Raw genomic sequence first — 17,873 nt, forward strand, 5'->3', positions numbered from 1 at the left:
TCAAACAACTCTAAACAGTCCCAAACGAGGCATAAGGGTCTTATCTAGGGAAACGTTTTTTTTTTTTTTTTTCGGCAAGAAAAATAAAAATAGGCATTTAATATGAACTTAATATGCACCAGCCCTGTGAGTTTATTTAACCAAAAGCTTGGTTTTGTCCCTCATTGACCCAAAATGAAAATAACCAAGCTTTAGTATCTATCTGCAAAAAAACCTAACCTATTTTTGGGTCAAATATAAACGTTTTCTGAGTTATTTTAACCAAAAGCTTGGTTTTGTCCCTTATTGACCCAGCGCTGGGTTAAAATTACCCACCTTTAGTATCTATCAGCAAAAAAAAAAAAAAAAACTCAAAGTAGTTGCAGGTTTAAAATTTCTATACACCTATTATCATTGAAAAAAATCATTGTAATGCAGTGCCTGCCATGGCTTATTGTGTCAATGCACTGGTCAGAGTTGAAATTGAGGAAAAATTGGGAAGACATGCTGATGAAATACTGTAGTAATTTCCCACAGGCAAATCAATGTACTTTAGGTGCCTGAGGCAAACAGACGGTTACACCCCTCGATAAGGGGCTGGGGTGAACGTGCACAGACCCCGGGCTATGAACCGTCCTGTGGTTATTTCACATGATTCAAACTTTATTAATGCAAAAGTTACACTTACCGTACGAGTCGTATGATTCTCCACTGATACCGTGACTGTATTCATAATAATCCTCTGAACTGTGGAGAGAAATGAGAAAGAGATATTTGGAGAAATCCAACATGTATGGTTGATGCTTTTATGTTTTATTGAAATATATAATTCTCCAAAAATACTAAAGGAGAAACAAACGAGATTTGGATCGTCAGATGAGAAAAATCTGCTGTAGAATAAAACAAGTCTCAATTTAATATCTAAGTGCTATCTAAGAGATACAATTAAAGGGATAGTTCGCCCAAACCAAACAATTCATGAGCCCCATTCACTTCCATAGTATTCTCTTTTCCTACTATTGTTTAAATACAAACTTTTCTCAAAATATCTTCCTTCGTGTTCATAAGAACAAAGAACTATATACAGGTTTGTAACAACATGAGTAAGAGAAAACGATGACACAATTTTCATTTTTGGGTGAACTATCCCTTTAAGATAGAGTAGGTGTTGGTATGTGTATCCGTACATGTCTTATATTTTCACATATGTATGGATAGAGAGAGAAAGAGAGACAGAAATCTGTGCGACTGATTCAAGTATGGCTGCTTATTTGACATTGTCTGCTCCCTATTTAAATTGATAAAGCAACATCTCAGCCTCCACATCTAGCAGAAGCCATTGGAGAAGTTATTTTCTGCCTTTCATTGGTGTATCTCTGAAGTTTGGCTCCTGGGTCTCTGTCCCTCTCTGCCTCCAAATTGAGTTTTCTCCCATAGGCCCTCGGCTGAGCTCTCCAGTGTCAATCACAGCTGAATGGACCCTGAACCTCCAGCTCCCCTAATTCCACCTGCCTGCCTCAGCACGGATGGCGGCATGGAAAAACAGTAATGCAAAACAAAATGATGCTCTACTTCCATGCACTTGAGATTTAGTGACTCATCTCGTTTTCTAATTTCATCATAACCCCTTCTCTTTTATAACTTACCCTTTAATTTTCATCATTTTTATAGTTTCAGTCATTCCATTTTTGCTACTCATTCTCATCCTGACTCCTCCTCTTGTAAGCCCTATTTCTTCGCTTTTCCTCATTTTAAAGAAAACCTCCACTTAATAAAAAAAAGTTATTTTTAAGAAAACTTTTCAGGATTTTTTTCCATATAATGGACTTTAGTTTACTGTTTCAATGCAGTTTAAAATGGCAGTTTCAATGCAGCTTCAAAGGGCTCTAAACGATCCCAACTGAGGCATAACTGAAACAAAGAGATGTCATCCAAGATGTTTATGTCTTTCTTTATTCGGTCGAGAAGAAATTAAGTTTTTTTTTTTTTATATTCCAGGATTTTTCTCCATATTGTGGACCTTATTAGTCCTCAACAGTTTAAAGTTTCAATGCAGTTAAAAATTGCACGACAGGAAGCCAGTCAAGTTGGTGAAGGATCGGAGTGATGTGGGCAGATTTTTTTATAATATGTGAGGGCTCGTCCAGCAGAGTTTTGTACCATTTGAAGTTGATTGCTTTGGTGGGTAGGCCAATGTATAATGAGTTACAGAAATTCAATCTTGAAGTGATGCATCTACAAAGGTAAGAGATGGCGTACACAAACAATATTCCGCAGGTAAGAGAAACATGCTTAACAATCTGGTTGATGTGTGAATGAAAGCATAGCGTGGGGTTGAACAAAACTCCCAGGTTCCACACAGTTTTTGAGGGCCTAATTTGAACACCATCTATATCAATTAAAATGTCATGTCCAGGCGATCTCCGTGATTTGGGGCCATCAACAGGATTTCAGTTTTCCCAGCTTTAAGCTGTAAGAAGTTATCAGGCATCCATGATTTAAGTTCGTGAAGGCAGGAGCTAACATAAGAGAGTGGACAAGATGAGTTGGGGTTGACCGTGAAATACATTTGAATATCATCGGCGTAACTATGAAAATTGAGACCATGCCGTCTGATTATCTGGCCTAGACGTAGCAGGTAAATTAGAAATAAAAGAGGACCAAGTACAGAACCTTGAGGTACACCATGAGAAACAGTAACAGTGCGGGATCGATTCTCACCTATTCTAACAAATTGCTGTCTATCCGATAGATATGAGGTCAACCACCTAAGAGCCACACCACTGACCCCTATTGCAGACAGATGAGAGAGAAGTATGGAGTAGCACACAGTGTCAAATGCTGCACTGAGGTCAAAAAGAACCAAGATACTTTGTGCACCAAAATCAGAAGCCAGAAGGAGATCATTTAAAACTTTTAGAAGAGCTGTTTCTGTGCTGTGACATGGACGGAAACCAGATTGGAGTGGTTCAAAAAGATTATGTCTCTCTATGTGACTGCAGTTGTGTCGCAACTACCTTCTCAAGTAGCTTGCCAATGAAAACAAGGTTTGAAATTGGTCTATAATTGTTCTGAATGGCGTTATCGAGGCCGGGTGTCTTGAGAATTGGAGTGATGGCCACTACTTTCAGATTAAGCGTAACATAGGCAGTGGCTAGAGATCTGTTAATCTGTTGTAATAAAATAAAGATTGACAGATTGATAAGCAGACCACTGCACTAGCGTGACCTTACGTATTTACATCATTACGACGAAAGGTCCCACATGACGTATGCGAAACTTATTGTGGAGAAAGAGGACCGCTCTGAAGTTGTTGTATGTGGAATGATACTAATTATTGTCTTTGTGTCAGTTTATTGTTAAAAATGGTCCACAAGTGTGCGTTTTACATGTGTAAGAAATACGTAAGGTTGTGCTGGTGCATTACACGGCTAGTGCAAGACGAGAAGACTCTAACGTCTCTGTTGGGATCATTTAGAGGCCTTTGAATCTGCATTGAAACTGTAAACTGTTGAGGTCCACTTAAGTTCACTATATGGAGAAAAATCCTGGAATTATTTCCTCAAAAAACTGAATTTCTTCTCAACTGAACAAAGAAAGATAAACATCTTGAATGACATGGCGGTGGGTAAATTATTGGGACTTTATTATGAAAGTGGAATTTTCCTTTAATTTTAACTCTGCTTGTTTCTATCATATCTCCCCATACTTCCCTTTATTGATCTCAGCATGAAATAACACTGACACACACATATACAGTCTGACTGAAGAAGCTGAGAAAGGCATGTCTTGGCTTTCCACGCGTTATTATGCGAAGAAGAAATCTTCAGTCAAAGCTCACAGCAGAAGAGCCTATCGCCAGCCTGCTGTTTCTGCTTGTTTCATACTTACAAATGTGTCTGTACGCTAGGGAGAGAAAGAAAAAGAAAGAGAGCAAGCGAGAGAGCGGTGGACCAGAACTACGGTCACTATTTCCCCCAAATTCCCACACACAGGCTGAGGAAACACAAAAAGGCCGGAGGAGGTTTTATATTATGTGTGTGATGGAATTTACCATTTCCACTGTGCATGAAGGTGAAATTGAAAAGACCTAAAGCTTTTGTGTTCGGTAATACATCAGTCAACTTGAAAACCCACAGTCAGATGCATCTCTCTCTACTGTACTTCTATGTGCATGCCATCACACATACACAACCTCTCTCTCTTTCTCCACAATCCCAACAGCAGCCTAGGTCCAAACCTAGTTAGAAACCTTTAATTTCAACCCTGACACATCGTCAATATTCCTCTTTCCCATAACTCCGCTCTCGCTCTCTTCTCTGGCGCTCGGCTCATTCTGTTCTACTCAATTATCCTGTTCAACTCAAGATAGAGGATTAAACAATGATGAACTTCAGTCAAACTCAGTCCAATTCCTTCCAGTTATCACACACGCGCACCTAAACACCACCACATAAACAACAACCTTAAGGATTATTTGATTTCTTACTACTCGCTATTTCATAGCTCACAAAGCTTTCAAATATAAAAATGTTCTGGGTTAATTTAACCTAACGGCGGGTCAAGCTTGGTTAAAAATATAACCCAACATTTTGTGTAGCATTTAATGCACAAAGCATTTGCCAAATGCAAAAATATCATATATAAAGAAAAGCACACAATGTAAAATAATCATAAACAAACATTTGTTATTTGTCATTAATGTCATTTTATTTTAAGATTTGGATGAGGCGCGCGCGTATACACACACACACACACACACACACACACACACACACACACACACACACACACACACACACACACACATTCTGGTTTCCATGTTTTGTGGGGACATTCCATAGACGTAATGCATTTTATACCACACAAACGGTATATTCTATTCCCCTTACCTACCCCAATCCCTAACCCCAACCATCACACAAAACTGTCTGATACTTCACATTCTCAAGAAACATCATTCTGTTTGATTTATAAGCATGTTTCCTCATGGGGACATCAAAATGTCCCCACAAGGTCACAAAAACACTGGTATTCCTATCTTTATGGGGACAATTGGTCCCCACAACGTGATAATTACCAGGTACACACACACACACACACACACACACACACACACATGGCTCTCCTGATTTTGCCATGTGGTTGCTGTCCTCAGGGCAAAATTATGATGACCCTAGAACAACATTTCAATCAACAAATCAGATTTCAGAAATAAGTTGACAGTTTGTTTCAAGTTTAAGCTTAAAACCAGGATTAGTTACTTCTAGACCAGTGGTCTCCAACATGGTGCCTGCGGGCACAAGGATGCCCACACGTGGGCATAGAGGTGGTGATGGCGCAGTGGATATGGGGCTGTTTACACTTGGTATTAAGATGTGTTTTCATCGATCGGATCACAAGTGGACGAGAGAGACACATTACGTTTACACCTGGTATTTAAATCCGTCTCTTTTGTCCACTTTCGACTGCTTCTGTTCTGAATACTGTGAGGGGGTGGTCTGTGAGACGGTGGGCGAGTCTCTCTGCTGTCATTCAAACGCGAGCGGGAGTAATTATGAGCACAGTGTTTTGTACGTTTATATGTTGGAGCTTTCTCTGAATCTTAATTGATGAAATAGGATCGCGCAACTTTCACACGCTTTCAAAACGAAACTACGGAGATCAGCCGCTTTAGTTTTATCAATGAAAGGCTAAACATAGCTCTGTTCACCGTATGTTCATGCCAGAAGTCAGAAAAGACGTTAAACTTGTGTTTAATACCTCAGATTAAATAAATGGGCGGAGAGAAGGCGGTCGCGTGTGGCTGTTCGAACACATTCAACCACATATGCGTTCCGCAACTCCAAAGCAATCCGATCGAAAGGGGTTTCGACTACCTCTGAATGTTGTTGAAAGTGGTCGAAAGTAGACGAGCTCAAAACGTTTTGAACACCGTTTACACCTGGCATTAACGTCGTCCACTTGTGATCCGATCGACGAAAACGCATGTTAATGCCAAGTGTAAACAGCCTCTAAGACATACGGCTTTGGTGTGAGAGACCAGGGTTCGAATCCACTGTGACACACCATTGTGTCCCTGAGCAAGACACTTAACCCCTAGTTGCTCCAGAGGCGTGTGACCTCTGACATATATAACAATTGTAAGTCGCTTTGGATAAAGCGTCAGCTAAATGAATAAATGTAAATGTAGCCTGCGAGTTGCCCACCATTGCACATTCTATTAATAGCCTCAATTTTAATGATACATTTTTTTATATTAGCTTGTCTTCTTTTTTAAACAATGATAAAACATTTCAACAAGTAAAATAAAATAAAATCAACAAGTAAAAGAAAAATATTTTGAGTAGAATATATCAAAACTTATATAAAAAATCATTTCCCTTTGATTTTAGGGTTCAGTGGGTTATGGTGAGTTTCGGTTTTATTGACAGAAATGTTGTCCTTGGGTGAACACAATATGTTTTTTTGAGTACATCTCTCACTTGTCAAAATCAGGTCGAGCCACACACACAGCTGTGCTTAGCCAGATAAACCTGATACACTGATGTGTACTAATTCTTGAGGCTTGTATCCAATGTACTATAAACAGATTAAATAACAGATCAGCTTGTTAAAACCCACACTGTTTTTTCCCTATGGCACAAAGTAACACCTCAATGTGTCTGTGTGGAGACCGCTGTGGGGTAAATCAATCACACACACATAAACGGGAAACTGCTAGAGTTGGTTGACTTATTTTCAAAATACAATTAAAACTGGTTAACCAGCTTAACCAGACTAATCCCAGCAAGCAATTGCGTGATTTCACCATCTAGGTTAACCATAGACCTGATATAGTACAGCTATGAGTAACCCACTTCTAGTAAAATAACTTGTGATATGTATGATAATCCATCTTATTACACGGCTCTCTGGAATGCTTGATTCTGATTGGTCAGTTGAGACATTTGCAGGTTCGTTCTTTTCAAATAATAACCGCTCCAAAATAATAACGCATAGCCGGACTACTTGCCCGAGTAAAATCGCTCCGCGCCAATAAAGATCAATAAAGATTACGGTCTGTTTGGCGCCATCTTGTGACAAACACTCGACAACCACGACAAGACACAGAGAGCTTACTGAGACTGAACTTGACAAAATAGAGCATGACAGCTACGAAGCCAACACACAAAAAATACAGAATGGGCATTAAAACTTCTCAAAGACTGGCTAAAAGAGAAAAAATGGAGACAGACAAGTATGAAGCAGAGGATCTTAATAAGGTATTACGATCATTTTATGCATCTGTGCAAAGTTTCGCGGAAGGATAAAAATGTTAATTTAAAACAAATATGCCAATAAAATGTTTCAAATTCATATTCATGTCCAGTTTTTTTTCTTATGTGGCAAGTAGCCGTGTAATAAGCGGGATAATGTAGAGGCAGCCGGTAGTTATTGGGAAATAAGCCCCTTCAGTGTGATACAAGACCCTCCGCTTCGCGTCGGGTCCTGATCACACTGTCGGGGCTTATTTCCCAATAACTACCGGCTGCCTCTACATTATCCCTTACGTGTAAGCAAAGTCAGACTACAAGGTGTTATTTCTTTTTCTTTTTTGGGCTATGGTTAGACATCTATAAACTGACATATAAACTTTTCACTGACAGACCAAATTTTGCTTCGTTTTAGCCTAGACATATGGGATGTGTTTGGGCGGCTATTAGACATCTTTAAAAGGGCACCTATTGTCCGATTCACGTTTTTACATTTCCTTTGGTGTATTAGTACATGTTAATGTTATGCACAAGGTACAAACCCCAAAGTAAACGATGATGCGAGTTATCGTTTCCAACGTAAATCTCTTTTCTTGGGCTACAAAAAACACATGGATTGCAGGCAACAGTTTACTTCCTGGGATTGGTGTTGCAGACAAGACCGACATTATCATAATTCATCCCGCTTGGACTCACAGCCTGTAAGTTAACTCCTGTTAGCATTGCATTGTGTGCAAATCTTTCAAAGATGGTAAGGAGCGTCACATTTCCGGCTGACGTCAGAGGTATTCAAGCCAATCACAATGTACAGATTAGCTGGCCAATCAGGGACACAATGCTTTTTAAATCGATGAGTTTTGTACAAAATCAGTGCGTTTCAGGAAGGCAGGAAAATCTGGAACTACAAAAATGTATGGTATGTGGAAGATAATGTGTTTTTTTAAACATAAAACACGCAAACATATCGTTTTATACCAAATATACAAAATAACCTTGTTTTTTAGCAATGATATAGTTGCCATTTAAACCCAAAATTGCTTTCACCAACTTTTATGAGCACTTCCATAGTATATATTTTTCCTTATATTTTACTTATAAATTTACATATGTTTGAAACATTTGAGGATGAGTAAATCATGACAGAATTAACATTTTTGGGTGATCTATCCCTTCAAGTTTCCTGATAGACTCTTAGACGTTCATTATTTACAAATGTATATATATGTAAGGGAGAACCGGGGCGAGTAACCTAGGATGAAAGTAGCAAAGCGGGTTTTTTTCAAAGCCATGATTAATTTGCCTTCCAAACTATGACAGCATCTTAAGCACGCAACCCTTGACAGAGCTGACAAATACAGTGTTATTTTGTTACCGTGTTGCACGTGTAGGTCCAGAAAGCTGTTTAGTTAATAAGTAAATTCCTAAAGCGGTCATTTTTATCTTATAACGTGTTGTGTTTCTGGTTTCATGTGTTAAAGTACTGATCAATCTACAGGTTATTTATCTCTCTCTCTCTCTCTCTCTCTCTCTCTCTCTCTCTCTCTCTCTCTCGGCTAAACAGATGGTGGGGTTAAATCTGAATGATGTAGTACATCTCCCAGGTGAGCTCTAGATCTTCTCATTCTCTCGTCTTGTTTTCACAGCTGGTGATCGGGGCATCTGTGAAGAGTCTCACTGCTCTAATCTACTGTGAGAGGCTTTTATTACTGATCGCTAATTACTCCTGCACTCCCTCTGTATCTCTCTCTCTCTCTCTCTCTCTCGCTCTCTCTCTCTCTCTCTCTTTCCCCCAAAGAGCTTGAAGAGATGTAGAGGGTGTAAAGGTGAATAAACATCAAAAAATCTCCAATGCTTTATTTAGTAATTACTTACAGCTTTGTTGAAGGAAATGAAAATATGACACCTCATACAATGCTTCTCATAACCAGGCATTTCATTAGGGGCTCTATTCTAACAATCTAAGCACATGGTCTAAAGCGCACGGTCTAAATGGGCGTGTCCGAATCAACTTTTGCTAATTTAACGACGGGAAAAATGGTCTAAAAGAGTTGTTCCTATACTTTTAATGAGTAATGGGTGTGTTTTGGGCGTAACGTGCAATAAACTCGTTACGCTGTCTAATCCCTATTTAGATGACGGACTTTGTAAACTGAAAAACTAAGCGGAGGAAGAAGATCACAAGTTTAAGATTAATGTTAAATAATTGTGTTGTTTTTTACTTAAATTAAAACCTTTAAAACCCGTTTTCTTTTAGTCATGGAAGTAAAAAAGCATGCTTTTAATTGCTGTAAATGTATGGTTATCCAATATCTTTAAAAATAATTTACAAGTATGTCAGAAAAGGTTTGTTCTCTAAAAATACTTTATTTGTAACAAACAGGAGATAAAGAATTTACACACGTGCATAGTACCGTTTCAGCACCTGAACAGCGCCATGAGTTTTTTTTAAGCATTACTTAAAAATGTTTCTCATCTCACCATATCCACAGGTACAGAGTCATCATATACAATAAATCCTTGGGGTAGCATGCATTTAAAAAATAAAAAAAACATTTAAAAACAGATGCATTTGTTTAAAGCAAAGCATTTATTTACTTACAGGTGAAGCAGCTCTTTACGCCTTCTAACGTCTCATAATTGGTCCTCATTTATGTCCAAGAGACTCAATAATAATCTTTTACATTTGAATGCTTTACTTTTTCATATTAGAAACCTTTTTTGTGCTGCTGCGCATCCATGTGTGTGATAAGCAAACTCGCATTGTCGTTCCGTTTATAGGCGCATATTTCATATTTTGCTCATTAAATAACAAAAACACTATTGCGCCATAGACTTTAGGCTTTAGACCAGGTTTTAGTTGCCTCAAAATAGCAACGCGCCAACAATGCGCCTGAACACACCTTTTTTTTAGACCAGAACGCCCATGGGCGCAAAAGGGGGCGCAAATGCATTTGCTATTTAAACAACGTGGTGCTAAACGTAAAAATGATGATTGCGCCGGGTTGAAACTAGCAAAAGACACTTGCGTCGTGCATTGCGCTGCATTGCACCCGGGTGTATGATAGAGCCCTATGAGTTTAATTATGCGAAAATGCTGATTTTCAATAAATAACTCAAACTAAACAGCTTATAAATAATCAGTATTACATTTTATTTTATATTATTATATTATATTATATTATATATTTAATTTTATATTTATTGCATTATATAGTGTTTGTGTACATGGCCGTAGCCAGGGTTTGAAAATGGGTGTTAAGAGTTTTGTGCACTAATTTTGTAGTAAATATACCAAAAATGAGTCTTCATTACTTCTTAAGATAAACATCTAAGTGTACTTAACTGTGCTATTTTGAGACAATATTTATTTCAAGACTACAAATCTATTTAAGTATTGCTGTTGTTACTTTTTTAGGTGAATTATTTCCTTTTCATTGGTATATTTGCAGTGCATAACTTTCACAACATACTTATTTCACTGTACTTATAGTACATTCAAGTATACTTCATTTTTACGTGGGATCTTATGTATTCTGTCTTAACCTTTTTGCCATTTTACACTTTGGATACACACTCTGTCTATATGTTTTGATGGTTAAAGATTGTTATTTTATCCCCTATTTATTAGATCACAATTTGTTAATACTATATTGTTGACTTATTTATTTTTTATGCAACAATGCTTATCATAGCGTTACATTAATTGTTTTAAGAAGCAATATTAGGCTATATAAACAAGAACTTTGTTTAGTGCTCTTATGAATGTTTTCAGCATGACTTTGTTAAATGTTAACTCCTAAACTACACTCTAAAAATGTTGGGTTGTCTGGGTTAAAATGACCCAAATAATGGGTTGTTTTAACCCAACTGCTGGGTTATTGTTAATCAACCATGTTGAAACAACCCAGCAGTTGGGTTAAAACAAACCATTATTTGGGTCATTTTAACCCAGAAATATGTTCTGTCTTGTAAAACAATCCGATATTTTTTAGAGTGCAAATGAAATGAACCAATGTTTACATACAGTATTTGGCATTTTTCATTTAAATTCAATTGTTCTACATCTTTCTGTGTTATTTTCTTCTGAATTTTAGTGTTGAAAGTGTTTCTTACATAGCGTTTCATCATGATGATTATTGCGTGGGTCTTACCGAATGTATTATCATGTCAGCAATAACCTGCCCATGCTGAATGAAATGCCAGTTTAGGTGCTGTCAACCCCGTGTTGCCAGATATTAGTACAAAAACAAACAAAATAGGCCATACAGAGGTCACATTCCCAAAGTGTCACATTAATCGCTAAAACATTAAATACTACGTCTAAAGAGAATTTTTTAAAATAGGATCTGGCAACACTTTGAATGCTGCACCCACAGCCGCCAGAGTCTTGGCTGTTAGAGTCAATCACCATCATTTTACGGTCTAAACTTAATTATGCCAATATGCTTCATTTTAAATGACGAATTAGTCATTCAGAGAATTTCAATTTTTAAAAAAAAATTAGAAATGTACAAAGGCTATGGCCATGTTTTTGTCACTGTAAGTGACTTTATGCTAAATGCATACATGTACATATTCAATATTATATGTGACGTTCCATATGCTGAACAAAAAAATATATAATGAATAAACGTTTCATTGTCTCTAAATCCTAAACTGTACGTTAGCTATATGTTAGAAGACGATGAGGTGGGAAATTCTCCACAAAGAACATAAACGATACTTCAGCATATTCATTTCAGAGCTGTAAATGAATCTAATTTTAGGGTGTGACAATTTTCTTTTCTACCTTACAGAACCGAGCAGAACCAAAGGTCCACAGAGATGTAAGAACGAAAAGAAAGAAGCTAAAAATATCACAGTGTCTGTATGAGGAATCTCAGAGAAAATGGGGCATAGGACAAGAAGAGGAACCGAGACGAGATACAGGTGCAGGCGCGAAAGAGAATAACGCGAATCTCATGATCTGAACGGAGCAAAATCAATCATGATATTCGTGAACTGCAGATATGAAGCACAACTCTGTACCCAAACACAACTGGAATGATGCATTGCTTTATTTACAGCAAACCAAACAGAAAACATAGTAGATAAACAGTTTCTAGATTTCGTTTTTACCCAGATAAGGAGACTGAAATGATGTTATAGACACGGTTCATTCACTTTAAGAAGATGCTAAAAAGACCCATATGATGCTGCTACTACACCCTAATAAATATTGGATTGGTTTAACCCATGGTTGGGGACCTGTAAATATTGGACAGAACAGATATAAATAAACCTATTTTGGGTTATTGTTACCAAACTATGGGTTGAAACACCCCGGCATTTGGGTTTATTTACTTATCTTAAAGGTTCCTTATGGAACCATACACTTAAACATGGTTCTTCTATCTAACACATTTAATTTTTTTGGCGTGTAGCACAGACTGTAAAAAAAAGATGGACGACATGGCGACACTTCCTTCGATTGAAATGAAATTTTGACGCGCGAGCAGCGGCGCGTCATGTACAGCGTGAGCATCGATGAGAGTTGAAATCAGCTCAACTTTATGGTAATGAGATATGACGCAGTTTGGCGGCAACCAATCAGAAGGCGGAAACCTCCGCCTGAGAGGAGTTCAGAGAATGCATTCCAGCGTCTGAGCGTCCACTACACCTTTTCTTTAGCGTCGTTAGCAGGGCAGCCAGAGCTTTTATTGACGCTCTCGCCGGTGGCGGTGTGAATGCACAGTAATTTCACTGGCTTGCTAAAATAAGGAAAGTTAAATATAAAATCGAAAATGAATAGTTAGTAATATTTTCAATCTTACCTCGAAGCTCAGAGAGTCCTCTCAGTGAAGCTGTCAATCACAAATGTCAATTATAACAACACGCCCCATTTCTATAGCATCAAATTACTTGGTAAAATGAAACGTTTCACATAAATGAACAATTAATCATATATCGGCGTGATAACAACTACCTTAAAAGGACCAAAAGCACCTTTCGGAAAATTTTATTGGAAGTGTAATTTATTTTTTATTTTGACGCGAGTCCCGTTCATTTGCATGGAGAGGTTAGGATTTACTGCAGTCAGCCACCAGGGGGCGATCAAAGAGCCAGCAGCTTCACTTTTCAAGATGTATGAGGCACACCGGGCGTGTACCCAAAGCCCCAGCAAATATGAAGCCTAACAGATCCACACTGATGCAAGAAGCCTGTTAAAAATAAAATAGCAGCCTGTTTTTGGATCAAATTATACTTTGCTTATTATTTCTACATTATCAGACAAATACTGGGGTCATTGGGGTGGTACCCTTTGAAACATTTGTACCTCAACGCTATCTCACAAGAATTCGTACATATTTTACCAGTTTGCTAATTCTTATTCATATGACCACATTCGTAAGTTTTTATACAATTTGAAACTGTGACGTTGGGGTTAGGTGGGGGGGGGTTGGGGGTTTGGTTTTGTTCATAGACTGTAAAAAAGATGGACGTAGTGTTTGTGATGTCACCCATAGGTTTCTGAAGATCGTTTTTGAAGCTTAAAGTAGGCAGCGCCATCGCCATCATGCGTCACCACCGGATATCCGAAAATGGGTAAAGAGTCGGGAATTGGGTGAAGCTGGTTACTGAAACCACACCGCCCTAGCTCAACTCTAATGACAGCAGTGGCTGTTCAACCGTCACTCAAGTGGCCACGCCCTTAATTATGCAGAACTTTAAGGCTTAATATAATTTAAACGGATGAGTTATAAAAAAATTCAACCCCTTTAAATATTGTAAACATATTTTCTATTGTAAAGTTGGGCATTTTAACATGGGGGTCTATGGAAATTAACTCCCTTTTTGAGCCAGCCTCTAGTGGCCAGTCGATGAATTGCAGTTTAAATCACTTCCGTATTGGCCTAATCAGAGAGATCTGAAGCTCGCCCCTCGGTTTCATTTTAGTTTTTTTCATGAAAATCGTTCGTTTTTGCACCATTAACGAATTAGCCAATTTATAAAATATGTATGAATTCGCATGAGTTCAGGCTGTCATATTAATATCTAAGAGGTTCATATTGGTACCATATGTGTACATATCTGTACCTAAATGGTAAATATTACGATCATATACAAGTTATTTTTGTATGATAATTACGCACCCTCTATCAAAATGCATTAACCATAGAGTGTGAAAAACGAGCAACAGAGGCAAAGAAAACTCCAGAAGAAACAATCAATCAATCTCCTTAGAGAGAATCTCTAATCAGTTGACACTAGAATCGCTCTTTCCCCTCTAAATCTAAACTGGCTTTTGAAGCGATGTTAACCTTTAAAAAGACACAGTCTCAACTCCCCACTGCACTAACATTTACCAAACACAGCTCCACAGAGGCCTACACTACTGACATTCATTCACTATGTGTGTGTGTGTGTGTGTGTGTGTGTGTGTGTGTGTGTGTGTGTGTGTTATGTGTGCCATATGGTGAATTCTGCGCTATAAAAATGCTGGATTGTTTCAACCCTAAACAAACCTAATCTCTGGGTTAAAACTTACATTTCCATATTTGACCCAAGCATGGGTTAACACAGTCCAGAATGTGTAACACACTGAGAGGATACGAGAAGATACATTCATCCACCCCTGAGAATTTCCAAAGGACCACAACATGCCGTGTGCGCACGTGCATGACAGGCGGACCAAAACACATTGCATACACAAAATACCTACGAGATTGCATGTGGCACTCATATAAAAAAATATTTTTTTTCGAAGAAGGACAAAAATTTTGACATCTGACCCTTTCAACGCTCCTATGAGGCCTGCAACTCCGGTGAACATCTCAGACTTGGTTTTTACATTCAGTCTCTAAACGCTTGCAGCCAAAGAGAAATGACTGAATATCACTGCCACAACGTTAAAATAAAGGCTTATTATTATGCAGCATGTTTCAGGAAATATATGCTATAGACCTAGACATTTATTGTTGTTGTACACACACTGACAAATTTCAAGTCAGGACCTGTGATACATGCAGAGAATAATAAAGGCTTTACCTTGTTTATCCAAATCTTTACATTTCCAAAATAACATGTCTTTCAAATAAAGAGAAAATCTCTCTTCAATATAGGCCACAGAACTTGAGGTATAGTTCATATATACCTTATAAAATGAATCATTTTATTACAGTAAAATTGTAGTAAACATTTTTGGTTTTTCTTTTTGAATATCGATTACCATATTCATAGTATTTATGGTAATGTTATTATACTATGGTTACTGAAGCAAAACTCATGGTTACACTGCAAAAAGTTATTTTCATGAAAAAATTTTTTAGTATTTTTGTCTTGTTTTCAGTAAAATATCTAAACATTCTTAAATTAAGATGCTTTTTCTTGATGAGCAAAACAACCCAAGAAAATAAGTCTAGTTTTTAGACCAGAAATATCAAATGAACGTGATTTTGGGCACAAAACAAGCAAAAATATCTGCCTATGGGGTAAGCAAATTATTCTTGCATTTTTCGTGAATTTAGAGTTTAAGAAAAATGTTCAAGATAAAAACTAGACTTCTTTTCTTGGGTAGTTTTGCTCATCAAGAAAACGTATCTTAATTTAAGAATTTTTAGATATTTTTACTGAAAACAAGACAAAAATACAAAGAATAATTTTTTTGTAGTGGGATAAGCAAGGCTTAAAGGGCACCTATTATGCAAAATCCACTTTTACAAGGTGTTTGGACATAATTGTGTTATGGCTAAATTATCCTAACACTCCTTGCTTTTTAACAGAGATGGGCACTCGAGTTTGAGACTCGGACTCGAGTGCGACTAAAGTCACACACAGTGACTTCAGACTCGACTTGAGACTCGACCATCAAAGACTTCAGACTCGACTCGGACTCGAGCCGCACGACTCGTGAACAATGTTTATTTTTAGGAAACGTCTGATGAGCTCGCTGTCATACCCCTCCCTCCGTTACCTACAACCTGCCCACGACGTAACACGTGACGTATCTTCTCCGCGCGCGGCCGCGAACATACATGTCGACTGCACCGGCCGCTGCTGTGCCATTCATCTGAAGCTGTGGGTAGTGCTGTGACGGATCCGCAATCTATGCAATTTAAATATGGTAAGTTTATCATTAACGTTTCTAAGGCTTGCAATTGTTTAAATGGGTAAACAATTTAACCACAAAAAGGCGCTCAAGTGAGCAGATTTCTGTACGCACATGCGTTTAAATGTGTCCGGTCCAGCTACATTTGCTGAATAGAGCAATGAAAAACAACGTAACGTTTTTATGTGAAGCGACTGCTGCATCTTCTTCCTGAAGCGCTGTTTGGAATTCGCACTCTGCCTGTGTTTGAGCACGCGTTTAAGTGCCCTCAGTAGTGCACACACGAAGAGATGTGTTTCAAAAGTTAAGCCAACATAAAATCTTTCTTTTCTTGACAGGGCACATACACACAAAATGATCTCACAATATTCTTTTTCTAATAAAAACATTTTTGTTTATGTTTTAAGAAACCAGTCTGGACTTATTTGTTCTTAAAGAGACAGTAACCTCAATTAACCTACTTAAGTCTGTGTCATTTATGTTAATCAAACAACCCAAGACAAACAGAAAATCACTTCTATTGCTCCAAAATAATAATAATAATATTTAATTTGTACAATAAAGACAGTTTTATTATCCATTTAATTTAATTTCTGTACCTAATGCTAATTTTAGACCTTACTTAATGTGCAACTTTGTTCTTTTTTATAAATGTTTATAATTTCTTTATTTGTTATTAGAGTTTTATTTGTTACAACGAGACTTGAGACTTGACTTGGACTTGAGCCCAGAGACTTCAGACTTGACTCGGACTCAAGCTCAGAGACTTGTGAGCATCTCTGCTTTTTAATCCCCGTTAAACCAAAGCAGTCTCACACTGCAATAAATGACTTTAATTAGTATTTTTGTCTTGTTTTCAGTAGAAATATCGAAAAGTTCTTAAATCAAGATGTATTTTCTTGATAAGAAAAATGACCTAAGAAAATAAGTCTAGTTTTTAAACAAAAAGTATACAATTTAAGTGAATTTGTGCTTAAAACAACCAAAAATATCTGCCAATGGGGTGAGAAAAAAAATCCTGAGATAAGATTTTTTTTTCTTAAACACTTAATTCAAGCTAAATTTTCTCACCCCATTGGCAGATTTTTTTTGCTTGTTGTAAGCACAAATTTACTTAAATTGTATATTTTTTGTCTAAGTTTTTTGTATAACTAGACTTATTTTCTTAAGTCATTTTGCTCACCAAGAAAATAAGAACTTTTAGATATTTCTACTGAAAACAAGACAAAAATACTAAGAAATGTTTTGCAGTGCATTAGACATGCGGTTTTAAATCTCTTATCAATGTGAGGTCACACTGAACAAGCCCTGCCCACTTACAGTCCTGCATTAGTTTCGACCTTCGGCGAGTTGTACTCTGTCCACCAGATACTATTGTCTCAGACTGTATTAATCAGATCTATTTAACTGAAAGCACTCACTGTCTGCTTGTAAGGAAGCGAGGAGCTGTAGCTCATTTGCATTTAAAGGTACAGACGTGCGGTTTTGCTCCCACCCAAATAGGGGCATTTTGGATATGCTATAACAAATGATCTGTGACGTATTTCGAG

The 17,873-nt window shown here is 37.5% G+C and overlaps 1 protein-coding gene across 4 annotated transcripts in view; it reads right to left on the reverse strand.

Moving 5' to 3' along the window:
• The window catches only part of khdrbs3 (KH domain containing, RNA binding, signal transduction associated 3), a 453,020-nt gene that overhangs the window by 15,749 nt on the left and 419,398 nt on the right, over positions 1-17,873 (reverse strand). For all 4 annotated transcript variants that reach the window (XR_010543904.1, XM_065285842.2, XM_065285851.2 and 1 more), the window contains exon 8: positions 668-726. Coding sequence is in view for 3 of the 4 variants with exons in the window: in XM_065285842.2 (XP_065141914.1) it covers positions 668-726 (59 nt within the window). In the remaining variant the exon portion in view is untranslated. The remainder of the gene's footprint in view (positions 1-667; positions 727-17,873) is intronic.

The sequence above is a fragment of the Paramisgurnus dabryanus genome, chromosome 19 (genome assembly GCF_030506205.2).
Source record: "Paramisgurnus dabryanus chromosome 19, PD_genome_1.1, whole genome shotgun sequence".
NCBI classification, from domain to species: domain Eukaryota; kingdom Metazoa; phylum Chordata; class Actinopteri; order Cypriniformes; family Cobitidae; genus Paramisgurnus; species Paramisgurnus dabryanus.